The sequence below is a fragment of the Seriola dumerili genome, unplaced genomic scaffold (assembly GCF_002260705.1).
Source record: "Seriola dumerili isolate Sdu_G_001 unplaced genomic scaffold, Sdu_1.0 BDQW01000138.1, whole genome shotgun sequence".
Classification (NCBI taxonomy): Eukaryota; Metazoa; Chordata; class Actinopteri; order Carangiformes; family Carangidae; genus Seriola; species Seriola dumerili.
The window spans coordinates 7,069,546-7,087,835 of NW_019174393.1; the positions used below are offsets into that span (position 1 = coordinate 7,069,546).

Consider the following 18,290-nt stretch of genomic DNA (forward strand, 5'->3'; position numbering starts at 1 on the left):
CATAGAGCTGTCAACGTCAACTTGGTGAAACCGTGTCCCGGGGCTTTATTTTTATCCCGCTAAAGACAGATGGTGACGCTCTCTGCTGTGTCTGGACCCTGTTTGGATCCGGCACCGTGTTTTGCACTGACATCTTACTGCAGTGGCCAAACCGGACTGACACGAATGCAACCGGTTCAAGATGCGACTGAAGCTTGTTTTGGGGGATATAAATGTTACTGGGTTTTGTTGTGGCTGAGTGAGTCACATCCCGCCGACCCGTCCTGTTCTTGATGCCTGCACGCATGTTTTGCGTGCATGTATGTGTATATAAACACACCCTGGCACGGTGTCTTTCATGTGCCCACATGAAGAAGGACAAGGGAAAATGACATGATAAAAGGCCTGCTTTCAGCACACACAAACAAACACGCAAACTCAGACTCGCACTCAGGAAAGAAATCAGCAAAAAGCAGTCCAAGCAATGCAGTAGGTAAACTACAGTTTCCTGACTTTGCACTTAACAGACGGCAGGAAAAAGGTTTTGCAGGATGTGATGAATGCTGGGAGACAGAAATAGTCTGTGTGGGGAATCATGCGAGGCATTCCCACCTCAGATGACTTTTCATTGCAAGGTAGGAATGAGACGCAGCGGAGGGAAGCGAGGAGAGTACGTCAAACGCTCGGGCCCCATAGCTGCGATCACTGTTTCTCACGGTGGTGTTTGGACATGAGACAAGTTCCTGCTTACCCTCCTAAATGTGAAAAATCATCTCAGCTTCACAAACAGGAAGGGGGGGGGGGGGGTACATTTAAACTTCATCCAATAACGTCTGCGTAATGAGTTCACTGCTGGTGAATGTGATGTGTTGGACTGAAAGAATGGCCTTTCATGTGAATGGGGAAACTGGCTCTCAATGATCCCCTCCGACATAATCAAAGGGTAAAATTTGGAAGGGAAGTGGCAGGCTTTCTCCAGCGTCAATGAGGTTGAACAGCTTGAAAATGAGGGAGAGGAGCTGGAGAAAGACACGGGCTGGTTTAAGTGATCATTTGTTGAATGTCAGGAAGCAGGGAGGTGAAAAAGCCTTTTAAAGGTCTGTTACAGCATCACATTCACACACACTCTACAAACAAACCTTTACCTCTACCTCCATCCTAATGTCTTCCATCTGAGCATAATCATCATGTTGTCCCAAGCACAAAGTCGAATGTTTTTTTTTTTTTGTTTTTCTTGGGGGGGTAAGGAGGGGTGGGCAGACCGCCATCGGAGAGAAGGGCGCCCTGGCTGCTGCCATCATGCCCATGAACAGTGTGCCATTTCTCTGCCAGATGCCCTGCTTGTGAGAAAGAGGGGATCTGGCTGGACGTCACGTCACGTTGAGCACACACTGCTTGTTTTAGATTAAAGACAAAAAACAAAAAAAATCACTCTTATCACCTCGAGTCACCGCAGATTTACTCTCTGAAGTGGGACGTGGACAAAAATGCCTTTTTTTTTACACCTGTCAGGGTGGGAGGTGTAAACAGCTACGTCAAGTCACGTGCAGAAAAATATGTGAGTCTGAGCCTCAAGCAATGTCACCCTGTGGGGGAAGCGCTCGACTGAGAATGGACAACCGCTGCTTTCAATGCGAAACATCATCATGTATTTTGAAGAACAAGGCTTGTCCCTCTGATTCATATTTTCCATTAATCTTGCCCATTCTCCTGTAATGTTATCCAGATTAATATCAAATCTAAAACATCTGACAAGTCATAGGAAACAGCCAGAGTAAACTAGAAACATTGTTATGTGTGGCTCATAGAAAGTACAACTCCAACTTCTAACGCTATCAGAAAACGAATGTAACGCTTTATTTCTCTTTATTTCTGTGTCATTAAAGCACCGAACTTGCTTTGTGTTGGTCATTAAACTGACATGGTGCGACAGATAGCTAAATCTGATAACCTGTTGGAAGAATATAAATCCAGAGTCTGTAGATTATCTTCAGTGAGCTGTGATTTAAGGGTCATTAAGACTCATACAGTCCAAACATACTGTAAGGCACATTTCCTGTCACAGCATGATGGTACAAACTGAGTTTAATGGATGTGACGGAGGGAAACTGAAATGGAACATCACTCAGATTGTGAATTTATATGAATCTTGGTGTAGAATAAGCCTCGCTGGGTTCCTTGGTGTAAGAAAATGCTTTTAGTTGTATAAACTGGATTTATTTCATTGTTGGTTCTAAATGAGGAAGCATATAGTTTCAGTAGAAAAGCCTCTGAGGTAATTTCACCAGTCAAGTTTAGTATCTCTCTGCATTTATTGCCTCCTCTACAGGGGAAACTTCAGACACATCAAATTTATTATACATAGTGTCATGAGCTGCTGCACTTTATGCATCCAGGCGTTTTAATTCGTATCTTACATTGTGTTTTATTTCATCTCTTTTTGGTTTGATTTAATTTTCACAGTTTGTTCTGTTTTCTTCTCTCAAACAGTTTAATCCACTGACCCTTTTAACCCCCATTCACACCACTTGACAGTTCATCATTAGTGTGGTTGAACAGCGAATGTAAAATAACAAACACTCATTATCTTATCCATCTTAGTAGAGCGCCAAACCCAAATCTTTTTCCACACAGATTTATATTTCTGATCTTCCTGGGCAGAATCAGGAGGTGACACCCATGCGGATGTTCCATAAAACCAGGGTGGATTTGATTTGGCTCCTGACTTTAGGTTGTTGAGCTTCAGTGTTGATATTAATACCATCAGTGAGCTATTTATGTGAAGGCAGTACCCAGGGCCTGGTCCTTCCAGCTGTGATTATCTGTTTCCTGTGTGATGTTTATCTGCTGGGGTGAAGAGGCAGTGTTTCCGGAGTAAATAGCACGAGGAAATTACCATTACTCGCTTAGAATGGCTTAAAAGGCAGAGGAAATCTCTTAATATGAGTTAATGGAAATATACTTTGTCATTAAAGGTAGTCCTGTTGGTCAGTTCTGCCTCTTGTGCTGAGAAGAGATTGGACACATTTCAAGTAAAATACACAAGCATTAGCTTTGTCGATGGGAAAAACAAAATGTGGTTTATATGAGAAAACCCATGTGCTTTCAATTACAAGCTCTATAAATGATTGTCACTTCCTAAAACAGAAGAAACCAAACAGGAAATGACAAAAGAAAAATACATTCATCCAATATGACAAATATTTAGACTTTATTTTTGAAACATGTCGATAAAAAAAGGGCAAACAGTGCACGCAGGCCTGCTGATTTCTCCACATCTCGTCAAAGCCCTCGGCTTCCCCTTCACGTGCAATTTAAACTTGCATCTAAAACCAAAAACTAAGGATGTTTTTATTTGGGACTGCTACCTGTTTACACCTAAAGAGCAAGCAGCAGATTCATTACGCTGCTCCATGGTGGGGACGCAGCAGGTAATCAGTCAGAGGGAGTAAACACTTCTTCTCTTGTAATGTGTTTGTTTTGCCCTGGGCCTGTTTATACTACGGGAATATTTGTCCTGCTTTTCCTGAGCTAATCCTTTAATCACTTGCGCTGTTCTGCTGCAAGACAGAGCACCCCTTGTCCCCACGGGGCAGAGCCAGGGCACGGTGTTCATCTTGTGGGCTGTGAGTATGCGTTTGTTTGGGTACATGTTGTGATCATTTTGGTGTCATAATCTAACAAAAGCAACAACAAGGCGGCCACGTTTTAAGGTCATCTTACAGATAAACTGTCAAGAGAGTTTCTTCTTACAACCCAAACAAAGACTCTGATTTGTTACCGCTCAACCCTGATGAATGCTATAGAAGAGGAAGCACCCCAGCATAAGTCTCAGGGACAAAAACACATCCGCCTGCTTTCCTAAATATTCCAACAGGTTCCACAAGGTCAAGGTCATGTCTTGTTCGGAATCAGGGTCACTGTAACAAATGACTCTCTAACCTCAGCTCCGTAAAGCTCTGTCACTGTCTCACCCATCGGCAGCCGAGGCCTTTACGCTCCATACATCCTTCTCCCACCATCTGTTTTTCTTTCCCTGCTGCTCTGCACTGGATTTATCCTCTCGGAGCCCTGGCTGTGGGACAGGCGTCGGTCCAGCTGGTAGTCAGCGGGACCAGGCTGCATGTTTCCGAACTGACACCCATATGCGTCCTCGCCATAGGGTGAGGTACGGCAGTTCATCAATCACATCCACTCCCTCAGTTTGGCCTCTCCATGGACACAGTAGGGGGGTGTGTGTGTGTTGGTGTATGGCAAATCAATCAATATTTTTTAATTTGGGGTTAGAATGAGATCATGTGATACCTGCAGCACCAGCTGATTCCTCAGCATGAAGTGTAAACTGAATACCAAGCACCAGATTTCTCTCACGTTACATGGTCTGCAGTCAGGAGTAACTTGAGTTACCAACTCAGCTTAGCTCTTCCTGTAGAAGAATGCTGTGTCAATATCACAGAAAGGTTTCCACACAGGGAAGATGTGGATATTATTTATTTCTATAACATATGAGATCGTCAGATATCAAAGTCAGTAAAAAAAGAAAAGAAAAATAAATACAATCTAGTCTCAATTTCATTTAAGATAATAGCAATAACTGAAATTCAGTCCAATATCAGCTCATGAAGAACAATAAAGTTCATGTTTTGTCAGAATTTCAACCCATCAGCTCTTTTATTTCACAAATTATGATATCATCAATGAATATGTGCTTTCATATATGAGGTGTGTGGCACATTTTACATATTATTTCATATCTCATTTTCACACTAATTAATTTAACTGTTGATTAACTGTTGCAACATAAAGGTCCTTGCCTATGAAACTCCTCTTTCTCATTTGGTTAAAATTCCATCTTCCCTGAAGTACTACAGAACATGTTTTAAAAAAGACGTCGACAAATGTTTTATATTTATTTGAACAGCATACTCGACATATTTTGACATTTTGCATATTATTTGATATTATTTTGGTTGGGCTTTGTTCCTCTGTCTGAACACTTCCAGCTGTTATTTTCTGTCATTTCTTTGATTTTGTGTGAATGAATAAAACTCGAAACTAACTTCAAACTAACTAAAACTTCAAAGGTGATTATAAATTCATTATTGCCTAAGGCGCATTTAAGTGACTGTATTTATATTCTATACAATAACATACACTCATAAAAGTCACTATGCAACCATTACTGTGCACAGACAGTGGTTTTCTTTTATGTAAATCACTTCTGTTGCTGTTATATCAAAAATAAAACATTAAGTTATACCTGACTTCCTGTTCACAATCAGTCCTCATTTCCGCTCCTATCAGTAAGCATGAAAGCAGTATTACTTACTTCCAACTCTCTCCACCTTGCTCTCCAGTGCAGCGCCCAGTGCGCATGCTCCGCCTCCCTGAAAACCACATGCGTCTCGCCACTCTGCTCTCTCCGGTGCCAAGGCAGAGAGATGCGCACACTGAGGACACCGCAGCACAGAAATGCGCACAGCTCCGAGCCTGAGCCGGCGTTAGCTCCACGTCCCAACACCCCTGACCCGTCCCTCAACACAATGGGTTAGAGGGAACATGGCAAACTTTGACACACTTTGCATGACATGGGAAATGCCTCGCGTTGTCTGGAAAGCTGCGCTGCCGAGCGGCTGAATTGAGAACACAATAACATAGAGACTTGAGAGAGAGAGAAAGAGAGAGAGAGAGAGGAGGGGACCTGATTCCAGTCATTTCTATCCCAGCTCCTCTCCCACTTTGCTTTTGAGAGATGATCACGGAGCTGGTGTGCACCGCCGTGGCAGTGGGTCTCTATCTGAACACGCTGGACGCTGATTTCTGCTACGATGACAGGTAGGTTTCGCCCACAGAGCCCGGCAGTGCTGCTGCCAACACCACCACCACCACCACCACCCGCTCCTCCACTTGTCATCTCCTTGTTACCTCCGCACGGAAGCGGAGGGGGACGGGACGTTGTGCCTGGCCGCTTGTTTGCATGTGCTTTTGTCCGTAGCCGGTAATAAATCACTGCTTATTTGTAGGCTGTAGTGAAAGGCACAGAGACGGGGGGAGAGAAGGGGAGTGCAGGGGAGAGCTGGAGGGTGAAAGTGTAGTAATAGAACCAAAATATGCCAGCAGTGGTGTAGTCCTGTAACTTGCACTGCTCTTTTGCAGCTCATTGACTTCACGTTGCTTTTACTCGACATTTCAATATCTTGTATCCTGCATTGCCCATATTCATTCACATGCTTAAGATTTTTGCAAAGCTCGCAGAGAATCCATATTTTATTTTACTGGCATAGTTAAAGCATGTCCACATCAGCACATGGTTCATTGCTATGGTGCCTAACAGCAAAAGAGGTGAAGTTCAACATGTTGTGAACTGAGAGCAGCCAGGGTCCCTTAGCCTGCTGCGCACATGATGTGCCTCAGATGCTCTTTGTGTTGATGAAGCACTCTTGCCTGCTATAACAATGCCCTGGCCTGAGGGGAATCCAGCTCATTTAGATGAGGAGTTTAATTTTGCAAACTGCTGAATAAACATGTGAACGCACCATCATGCTGTGGAGGGGCATTTAGAGAAAACCTCTGCTGCTCTGAAGGACAGTGATGGTCCTGTGGGAAGTATTGATCATCATAAGGAAAAAAAAAATACAGTTGAGTTACTAAGATATGCTACTGTGAATATAATGTATATCAGTAAGATTCATAAGGGCCAGTGGGTTGGGACCATCTGAGGGGTCCCAAGAGAAATCTGAGGCGATCACAAGATGACTAAAGGGTAAAAGAGAAGAATGTACAACTAAAAGTATGGTCATTATCCAGTTATCTATCTGATTATTTTATCACTTAATCAAATAAGCATTAATTGTTGTTGATAGAATGTTAGAAAACAGTGAAAAATGTCCACCCTGGTTTCTACAAACTCTACTTTCGTCAGACCAACAGTCCAAAAGCCAAAGATAATCAGTTTGCAATGATAGAACCCACATTGGAGAAACTGCTTTAACTTTACTACTACTAAACTTTAATATTCTTGCATTCAAAATAATAATATGACATAAAATTATATTTCTTTTTTTCTGATTTTTGTGTGAAATATTCCAAATGTTCTGACTCTTGGAGATTAGAGGATTAGATGATGCTTCATTGTGCTTTGTCTTACAAGTATAGAAAAATAGGCTGTTGAGATATATGATATATATATATATATATATATATATATCATATATCTGCCTTACATCACCACAGCTGTTCCCCTTTTGAAAAGAGGAGCTAGACAGGTAGTTCTTCATTGACTTTAAAGTACTGTATATGGGCATAAGGGGTTTTGGCTCTGTCAAAACTGGTATTAATTGGTCTTCCGTTATCAAGTATTAAATCACAGAGTAAAAACTACTGATATGCTAGGTATGTGGTAAATTTTTCTGTAGATTAAAAGAATGAACAGACAGTGAACAGGTCGCCTCCCTCTCATCCACAATTCAGTCTGGTAAGCATCTCCAGACACTTAAAGGTCAAAGAGCCCCCCCCCCACACTTTACTTTTCAGCACCATCGGTGATCCCTCTGTGTGTTGTGTGTGAGCAAGATCGAGTGTGTGTGGAGGTGAAGGAGGAGGAGATGTAGTGGAGAAACATAGAGTGCTGGGAGGAATGAGCTTTGTATGCCGTCTCCAGTTACATCACACCTCACCAAGTGTCCCCGTGAAGCGGCCAGTGGTTATTCATCCATCAGCCTCATCCGAACATGTGACCGTGACACTGCGCGGTTGTCAAAAAGCCCTTAGGTGACAGATTACCCGCCGCACTGCCCTGCCCGCTTCAGCCTACGCTTGCACTCCATCCCCTCAGTGAAAGTTCAGTATCTGCCAATGCTGTGTATCTATCAACGTCACGCTGGTAATTTACACTCTGGGGGACAGAAATGTGGGGTTTTGGTTCAGCGCTCTCAGATGGAGGGGGTTGAATACCAATCAGAGGTCTGACCTTTCATGGTCGTTCATCAAACGGTGTCCTCGCTTGGGGTCAAGAGTCGTGTGCTCCCAGTCTCTTCCTGTGGGGATTAGATGAGAGTTATGAGCAAAAGGTTAAGGCGAGAGAAAGATTGGAGTAGAGGAGAGCTGCACTCATCATTCTGCTCTGGAGTTGTTGGTTGTAGACAGATTTGTTTTTCCACATTTATCCTTTGCTGTGAACTGAGACTTATTTGACCTTTCACCCTGTAATCAAATTTGCGTTACACGTCACATGCAGTTCTTCACATCCTAGACGAGATGGCGAAGCTGATAAGTCCTCTATGTCTGTGCAGTCTGACTTGTGGGGATGTTCTGGCTGCTCTCTGCTTTTTCAATCATGTCAAGTGTTTTTCCTGGGCACTGCTCAGGGCCTGGCCAGGCACTGTCTTGGCCAATGGTAATCCCAATGAAAAGCCGATGACTAAGTTTTACGGGAGCTGGGAAAGAACTTGAGCCAGGCCATTTTTTGATTTGGGGGGAAAAAAAATCAAGATGTGATCTGCTGGTTTACCGTCAGGCTTTTCTTGGGTTTAGTCAAATGTAAAAGCAGGCTCCTTTTTTAAACAATCTTCTCACAGTGTTGATATGTTTGTTCAGCCTGTTAGATTGATTGCTTTGGCACTGTGGTTATAGATTGGAAAATGTATTTACCATAACCTCTCAACTCGCCTTTGAAAACCCGTCATCGAGGCTTTTGACAGGTTAACAAATGAGACTTTGCATGATGCAGACATTTCAGTGATATTGGTTTTTAACAACACCTTTTGGCAAATCGACTCCGTAATGGATGTCTTCACTGGAAGACTAGGGCATTATTCAATAGACACAAAAAGTGAAGCAAGGAGAAGAGATAAAAAAAGGGTGACATTGTGAAATGAAATGCATCCTAAGTGGTTTTCAGCTTTCAGAGTTGTGTATCCTGAGAAATCTGTGACCCCAAATCACGTCATAGTCTCTCCGCGCAACTCAGAAATGCATTATGGTCCCCAAGGGGATTGAAGTGAAAACATCTTCCCTCTTTGTTTCAGAAGAGCAAAACAATTTAATCACTGGGTGAAGCTCTGGGTGTAGAGGAGATTGGTGAAGCTTGGATTTCACTGGCTGGCACATTCCCTTTAATAAGCACCATGAAATTTAGATTCATTCTGTATCTGAAATATCCTCATTGTTAAAACAGAAAATGGTCGACCCAAACCAGGGATTAAACAATTAAATATGCCATGGAGTAGTGACTCAAGAGAAGTGCCACAATGAAGCAGAGGATCACAGAGTCTGTTGGTTGCAACATCTGTTACTCCTCTAGCTTGGTTTCTGGGGTTAACCGATAAATGCATCAATATGGGATTGTCTTAAAGAAGTGCCCTTTCATCATAGTTCAAAACATAATGCTTAGAATTGAAGTGCTAATCAACTGCCTGTATGAATGTTAATGGGGCACACATTGTTTAACCCTTTGGAACACACATATGACAATATGTAACTATAAGTACAAACAATATCTCTATGAAGCTGCCCAGGGCGTGTAAAAAACATGGGAAGAACTGTTTTCTTGCTTCCTTATTTTGGTTATGTATGCAACCTCCATTTGTCCCACAAATAAATCTAACAAGTAGCCTATGTGGAAGTACCCTCAGTTAATAAGGAGCATTGTTGTCAGGAATGTTCATATATGCTTGTATCAACAGCCACTCAGATAAGAGAAGGAGTGCATTTAATTGGTTTAAAGCAGGCCCGTAACTTTACTGTTTTGGTTTAGTCTAACTGCTCTCAATCTGTGTTTTTACCTATAAAGCTCTGATAAAACTGGACGCTACCCTCCCAGCATCTGACCACAGAGAGAGAAAGGTAGCAGCTAGCTTGTGAGCATAATGGAGCATTTAGCAGCTACAGAGACAGATATTTCCTTTGGGAGTTGACTAAAATAGGGCTAAAAGGGGAGGGAACATTGAACTTAAATTCAACAAAAGACAAATGAATTGTCCTGACTATAGGCTTACCAGTAGCTAGCTAAAAATCATGTAACATGTAAACAAGGTTACTTTGGAGTTACCAGAAGGCATGTTCCACTTATTTTGGCCGGCTAGCTGATTTCCTGCGCCAAGCTAACATTTCTGCCCCCAAAATCTCAAAGTAACTGAGGTTTAAAGGGATTAGTAGAACAATTACTCAATTTACTTAATTTTTTAAAACATGTACATTTAAATCTTTTACACTACTTAATACTAGAAGTAATGTACTGCTGCTTAACACTGACCAAGACAGTGTTACATGACATTTTTATTGAAAACATTAATATAAACTTTAATGTTCCTCAAAATCGATTTTTATTTAATTTTCAATTTGTTAGTTTAGCAAACATCACTTTGTACATTTGATGCTTGTATTTGATCAGGTTCCACCAAAAGCACCCATGTAATCTCTATATCATGTCTGTGATTGATTACAGCTCATGTTATCTTTAATGGGCTGGCGCTTCCAAGGCTCACTGTGATACGTTTTGGCCCACTCTAGTAAATGTTGCCAGGAATTCAATACAATTCCACTTATATTTATAAATCGTAACATACATTGTTTCAAGGCACTTTACACAGTAAGGTTAGGACCTTGCAAGCAAGCACTTAGGTACAATGGAGAGGAAAAAAACCCTTTTAACATGAAGGACCTCTGACAGAACCGGGCTCAGGGTGGGTGGCCATCTGCCTCGACCGGTTGGGTTCAGAGAAGAGAAATGGTGGAGAAATTTCTGTGACTCTTGCGGAATAATTATCTAAAACATGTGCCCTAGTTGTGTTGAGGCTGTTTAAGTTACACTATGTGCTTGGAGCAGATAAATATTGAGGGAAGAAGTAGGCTAATGAAATGAGCGAGCAAAATGTCTTTGACTGAGTTGTGTGTGCAGTGAGTAATACTGTTGAGGTGTAAAAGCTTGTGCCTGTCAGGAGGAATTTTTTACTGTAAGCGTTTTACAAATGAGTAACATCGCCTCAAGACAAGCAGAAAGTTAAAATGAACAAAGTGGTGAGGATAACCAATGAAAAAAAGTGTTTATGAATAGTAATTTGAGATGGTTTTGAGGCAAGAGGCTTTTAACCAGATTTGCGTACATAAAGGATTATGTGTTTTCGAGGAGAAACAGGCAAACCTCATGAAAAATGTGGTTTGGTGGTGAAAACTTATCTGGTGATCTGTCACCATTGTATGCAATAGTATGTATTTAAGAATTAACATATGTTTTTATTCATTGGCCATAAAAAGAGTGTTGCTATTGATGCCTTGTTTTTGCTGTCTGTAGCCTCCTTAGGTTTGGGATGGAGGGCTCGGGCTACCATTCAAACAATAGGAAGGCGGGAGGAAAGAGTCTTGTCTTGATTAGTAGCAGATTTAATTCACATGAGCACTTAGTGGTCAACTCTGCAGATGTGGCTTTGAAACTGCTTTGGAAGCCACAAATGAAGGCTTGAGAAACCAGTATGTTGAATAGAGTGAATTAGAAGTTCTCTTTGGGTTTATAATGGTGTCCAGTTCGGTGCTTAAGGAAAGAAATGGCAGCAGTTGTGCTGAAGACAGGATGAAATGTTAAAGCCTATCTCCTTGCGCTGGGATGTGCTCCAGCTTCTGCAATCCTTAAAGAGGCAGGAAAAACAGTCCTCTGGCAAACAGAACTGCCTGCATGGCTTGTTCCTCATAATGAAAGGGTAGTGAGGCACACACTAGGCAGTTTTTTTGTCTTTATCAGAAACATTTTATGAAAGGTACTGTCATAAGTTGAATCCCTTTTATTAATAAGATGAATCTTCTCCTTGTACAGTTCTAAGGTCTGCCACCTTGAACTTTTGACTTAAGAACATGCTGAGGATTTGAGGTTTCCTCCCACTCACTATCCCTGCTTTAGTGATGCAGGCTGATGGGGCTAGGGATTTATATTCTGATTTTGAGGCATCTTCTTTCCTAGCACTTACTACAGTTACTTTCAGGGAGTTTTTGAATGTTTTGAAATAGTCAGATTATCAGAAAAGCTTCAAGGGTTAGGCACAGGGTTTCTCTGTAGATATATGCTTAGTTCAACTGAAGCAAGGCCTGCTATATATCTATGTATAAGTCCAAAATGAATGGCAACATAATGTTAATTTTAGTCAAAGTGGTTATTTGACAGCACTCTCAATTATTGTCAGCTTGGTGTATGAATGGCAGAAAGACCAAGAAACTGCAAAAAAAAAATTTAAAGAATACATAGCACCTGGTGTTTGAAATGGAGTTTAATCAATTAATTGATTGATAGTAATTGTTAGTTGCATAGTTTGAGAGCTTTGATGAATTCCACAGTCCTCTGACAGACTTAATAAATGTAATACTTCATAGAACATTTTCCTCAGGACCCTCTACACAACATGGAGGAGAGACGGGTTCGTTTATTTTTAGGTTGTCCCTCTTTGTCCCACTGGGTCCCAGCGGTGCATGAGGCTGGTTGAGGCTGTTGCTAACCCTTGGCTGGCCCTTATGCTTAGCAGGCCACAGTCGACCCGCCCGTCTGCCAAGACATGACCGCCAAACCTCAGTCCCACGACCCTCCCTGTATACACACCATATGTGGATCCCAAAACACTGGTATCCACAGACAGCATTGCCAGCATCCTGTATGATACACAGGCCAAAGCTGTACATTTGTCATGTAACACCCATGTTAGATTTGGGAGAGTGAAATCCTCAGAACCGCAGATAAAAGTACATGTGTGTTCATTATGCCCGTCTCTAACTGAGACCCTTCATAACTGTCTTCAGCAGCATGGGGTTGAATTTCTACCACAGCACACTAAACTCACTTTGTAAGCAAAGCTCCTTTTTGTGGCGTTAGATTACGTTTAGAAGCTGGCATCCACTTTCCCTCTTTAAACTACAAGGTGGACTAAAACAACTTAGAGCAGTTGGGGCGTAATATAAAACCAAGCCCAAGCTGGTGATCACACGAATCTCAAGCAGTTACCCTTTCTGCCTTTTGTAATCAATATCCATTGAGTATCATTTTTCAGTGACTGTGAAGTTTTTTTTTGTCTGTAGCCCAGAACAGCTGTCAGGACAGAAAATCAAACGTGTTTTTTTTTTTTTTTTTTTGCTACACTTGACAAAGCGCTCATATTTCACTACAGCCGGCATCAGTTGTGACTGTTAACAGCACTCTAAAGTGAGTACTGACTTTCATTTGCCACTCTGGATCTGAATCTTGAGTGGTCTGTTTGTACATGAGGAGGTGTGTGTGCACCGACAGCCTTTCCTCTGTGATGGTGAAGCTGTCAGTAGTTGTTCGTGTAAATGATCAGGTTGATGAGGCTCTTGTGTCTGTGGTTTGTATGACCTCTGTGTTGTGCATGCATCTTTCATGAAGTTATTGGAAGGTGTTTGTGGGTTGGAAGCTGAGGTTTTGAGGTGGTCCAGGAAACTTTTGACATGGGATGCTGATTCGTTTTGCTTAGGCTGCACTAGTTTGACATTTAGGGAAATGACCATATTTGCTTTTTTGCAGAGAGGTTGATGAGAAGATAGATACCATTCTTATAGTAACTATTGAGTTCGAGCCACAAGGTGATTATTAGCTTAGCTTAGCATAAAGGCTGGAAGCAGGGGGAAAACTGGCATAGTGACTTCCTTGAGTCTTGTTGTCACTGTAAAACCAGCAAAGGCTCCAGCTAGTCATTGGTTGCAAAGAAATAGTTGCAACATGTACTGGAACACCCTGTTAAACCACAACTTGTTATTTTTACATTTTTGTTTAGTATACAAATTAAACAGACAAGAAAATTTCAGTTAGTGGGCTTTAGAGGTCGGAAGCTTGTGTCATTTAACTATGAACAGAGCCAGGCTAGCTGTTCCCCCTGCTTTCAGTCTCTATGCTAAGCTAAGCTAAATGACTCCGTTATAGCTCCACAAACACATAACTCCCATAAAACCACAATTTGTTGTTTTAACACCTCAATTTTTGAATGAATGAATTAAACAAAATATAATTTTGATAAAAATAAAATAAATTTTGTTGGGCTGAGCTAAGATAGCGGTTTCTGCCTGTTTCCAATCTTTATGCTAAGATACCAGATTACCACACAAACATGAGACTGGTATCTGTCCTCTCAACTAAGTTAAAAAAGCATAACTCCCAAAATACAAACAATTCTTTTAATTTTTGCTAATGCATACCATTCCTAAAGTTTCACAAATGATGAATAAAGTCTGCAGATAAGGGCTGTTTGAGCTCCGCTAACATTTTAAGCAGAGTACTTATTATCACCTGAAGCAATAACTTTTTCCACAAGCCTCGTGCATTTAGCTGAGTTGGAATAAATTGCTCCATAAAATAAGAAATACATGTTATTGTACTGCCAAACAATTTTTTGGTATATAGCTATAATATGACGAGGTAAAAATCATTTTGCAACATGATGAAACTCCCATTCATCTCACCATGGGATACTGAGACTGTGCTGTGTTAATTATAATTTTAAGTGCCAGGCGCTTCACAAAACCAATAGAGATTCATTAGCTCGGCAGCCTTGGTGATGAACCCTAGCTGAGCACTACACACACTCTTTCCATCTTCATGCATGGCTACTTCAGCTAACTCTTGTAAAATATACTAATATGCATAAGTCTTTCTGGGTCAGAATTGGGCCAACTGTAGAGTGTGTGGGGGAAAATCAGTTTGTGCTTCTCACCTCATAAAAACCTGAGAGGCGGAGATTGAGAGAGTTGGTGTGAGGGCTTTAGGGATTTAGGGTTCAGGAGAGATCAGATGACAGCCCTGCTGGCTTTACTCAAGGGTACAGTTATACTGTTTGCTATTGTGATGTAGGAGGAGTGAAGTGATTATACTGGAAGCTTTGTCGCTCAAGTGTGCTACAGTTGGTATTTGTTTGCCTTCAATGTCTTCGTAGCATGATATCAGACATTCTTTAAAGGAGTTTGCCGAAACAGAACCTGTAGGAGGACATGGAAAGTACAGATTTTAGATGGGTATAATTCAGCCACTGAACAACAACAATCAAAATCCTCATTTGTACATGTATAAAATGTCTCAAGTTTCAATACAGATTTTTTGTAATCTGTCCAAATTCACTGTTTCTGGATTTATAAATGTTTAAAAGTCATATACTGTGTTCATATTTCATTCCCATCCACTTGATGTACTCTGCAGAGAGAGATAGCCTTTCTCCTTTTCCTGTTTCCTCCTGATAAGCGCCTAAAAGTGGACAACCACAATAGATAATACAGATAGAGGAAGTGTGGAAGTCTCTGTACAGCTGCGTTGTTATGCCTCAGTGCTGGCAACAGCCAGGGCCGGAGCCAGTAAGGTTTCGTGCTGTCCGTCCATCCCATTCTCTTGAATGTGATATCTCAGTAATGCCGTGAGGGAATTTCTTCAAATTTGGCACAAACATTCACTTGGACTCAAGGATGAACTGATTTTGATTTTGGTGGTCAAAGGTCAAGGTCATGGTGACCTCACAAAACACAGTTTTGGCCTTGTGAATGGGATATCTTAGTAGTGCCTTGAGGGAATTTTACAGATTTGTTACAAACATTCACCTGGTTTCAAGAAAAAACTGATTAGCTTTTGGTGGATAAAGGTCAAAGGTCAAGGTCATGGTGATAGTTTGCAGCTCTATTCTGATTGTTTGGTTGGTATGTAGTTGTATTCTTATTTCTTAGTTGGTGTTCAGCTATATTTTGATTGGTTGGCCAACTAACCAATCAGAATATGGCCACAAATCGGTATGACCATCAGTCCCATTCTCAGGAACATGATATCTCAGTAACCTCTTGGGGCAATTTCACTTGGGCTCAAGCATGAACTGATTCGATTTTGGTGGTCAAAGGTTGAGTTGATGGTTACCTCACCAATATGTTTTTAGCCACAACTCAAGAATTCACACAGCAATTATGACAAAGTTTTACACAAATGGTTAATATTTTATATGACTCTTGATTAACAGGGATGTAACCTGAAACTAGTCTAGAGTGGTGGAGGCATACAACCGTGAGGTGGTAATTCCAGTTTAGAGTTGTTTCACATTGTGGCACAATGGAAGTAACTGGCAATTTCTGTTGAAAAAAAATTTAACTTTGTTCAATTAGAGGGAATCTGCATGGCTTGATGCTAAGCTGCACTGAGTTGGAAAGTGGACTGTAATTTCCTGCTTAACCATATAGCCGCAGTTTTTTGTTTTGCGGTACATCATTTCCTGCCCAATCGAAACACCAGTTCATTCAGGATTGGCTCAGTTGGAAGGTCATTATTCTGTGTTTAGAACCATAAAGCACATCATCCTTCAAGTTAACTATCCTCCTTAATTATCTAGGCAGGGTCAGGAAATATTTAAGCCAATTTTCCCATTTTGATGCACTGCCCTTTTAAGCACTGCTCAATACTCTGAACTCAGCTAGTCTCGCCATGGGATGAGTGTCTGGTTTTTGCCAGTACCTGGAGTTTGCTGGAGATAAGGTGAATCGCAGTTTAAGTAAACATGGCAGTTCTGGCTGCAGGCAAACCCGTACTGGAAAGCAGCCTTGATAAATGGGAGAAATCTGCATTTGATAATAGCCGTTCTCCTGCCTCAGTCATACCCGAGATAGACCAGCCGCCGTATTTATCTCTCTGCAGAATGTAATTTGTTTCACACCATCATATTGATATTCATGGATCAATGGCCATGGAAATGTTATGGTTACACTGCTTTTATGAAGAGCTGTGACAACACTGTAATTTATTTTTGATGCATCACACAGTTTTTTATCTCCTCCACAGTTTACCCTTTCAATTTATTATTTTCATCTTTTAATCTGGTGGACTGTACTGAAGGTCACTGAATTATGCATGTTCTGCTTTTAATAAGAACATAACCAGTTTGTTTGAGCTCTGTGGTGCATTTTCACTTTCATTTTGATGAGAAACATGCAGCAGGGAGCTCAGACTATGTCAATACTGTGATTGGTTGCCCCTTGCCTAAAAGGAATTCAGTAGCCAGGGCAATCAATCATTCTTTTTGATGTGAAACTGAACCAAGGAAACATCCAAAGGCGCTGGCCTGTTGTAGATTTGTATCTCTGCTCAGTAGACGAGGCAACCCACAGATTAGAGGTCACCACTGAGTGCCACGGTGCCAGCTCATCCACCACACTGGGTACATCTCATCAAAAAATCCACACAGACAGACATTTTCCCTCAAGGCTCGCTCATTACCGTGATACCACATCCAGTCCATCCATTACTGAGCAGTCTGACAACGACAATTTAATCTACACTCCTTGGCCTTGCTTTTTTTTCTTCTTTTTTTTGTGTCCCTGCTATGACCAGCAGCATCTTCTTACTGATAGCGTTATCAGCAGGAGAAACGTATACCATGTGACATCGCTGTTGCAGACAGGGAAAAGACATTCGTCCGGGAAATGAAAAGACCCATCCTCCCACACTCTCTCTCTCTCGTCACACACAGATGTGAGGATGCAGGATGCAGGATGCTATTATTTTTGTGTTCTAGTGAAATGGCTTCCTAGTGTGTTTCGCTCACAACTATTTGTTTTGCAGCTGTGGAGAAAGTTAAAGGAAAAGGACAACACCTACTTTCTTGCAGGGAGTCGGATGAGGAGATTGATGCCACTCTCATGTCGTATCGTATGTGGATTTTTCTAACTGGGTATTAAAGTGTTCCTGTGAGCAAAGCCTCATGTCACTCCTTTTTAACTGTGGAAACAAGAGGGAAGCGTTCACTTTCTTTCCATCAATGCTTTTCTATGGCTGTGATTTATATGTATGTATTGAAAAACAAGAAGAACAACTTGGCTACAAACACTTGTAACCCAGTCCTCCATGCAAATGTCATGATGTTGTAGCATGACATCATGTCTGCTTGTCCCTCCAGTCTATCTCTTAAGGGAATATGGTACTTTTATGATGTTATACGATGCGTTTTATGGTTTCATAATGGAGTTTCCTGCTGCATTTTAAACAGAGCCATATATTTTGGGACTCATGCTGATAGTTTGACAAACTTGGATTATATTAAACCTCCTGTGGGGAAGTGCATTTCACATATTTTATTATTGCACTGGATTCTGTTGGTCTCATAATTCATAGGCAATAATTATTTATGCCTGCCTTTGTGCCATTGATATAGTTTGTATTGCTAAGTTGTTTCAGAGTTGAATGAAAACATGGCTTGAGTTAAAGTACCTTTGAATCACTTCAGCCAACTTTTGCTTTGTCGTGATTTAAGGGTCAAATGGATGGGGTTTGAACTTTTGGGATGACTTCATTAGTTCCAATGTGA

At 41.3% G+C, this 18,290-nt stretch overlaps 1 protein-coding gene across 1 annotated transcript in view; it reads left to right on the forward strand.

The window, feature by feature from the left end:
- Positions 1 to 5,547: 5,547 nt before the first annotated feature.
- The window catches only part of tmtc2 (transmembrane and tetratricopeptide repeat containing 2), a 56,409-nt gene continuing 43,666 nt past the window's right edge, over positions 5,548 to 18,290 (forward strand). The window contains 1 exon segment of the mRNA XM_022749481.1: positions 5,548 to 5,814. Coding sequence (XP_022605202.1) covers positions 5,732 to 5,814 — 83 coding nt within the window. The 5' untranslated portion in view covers positions 5,548 to 5,731.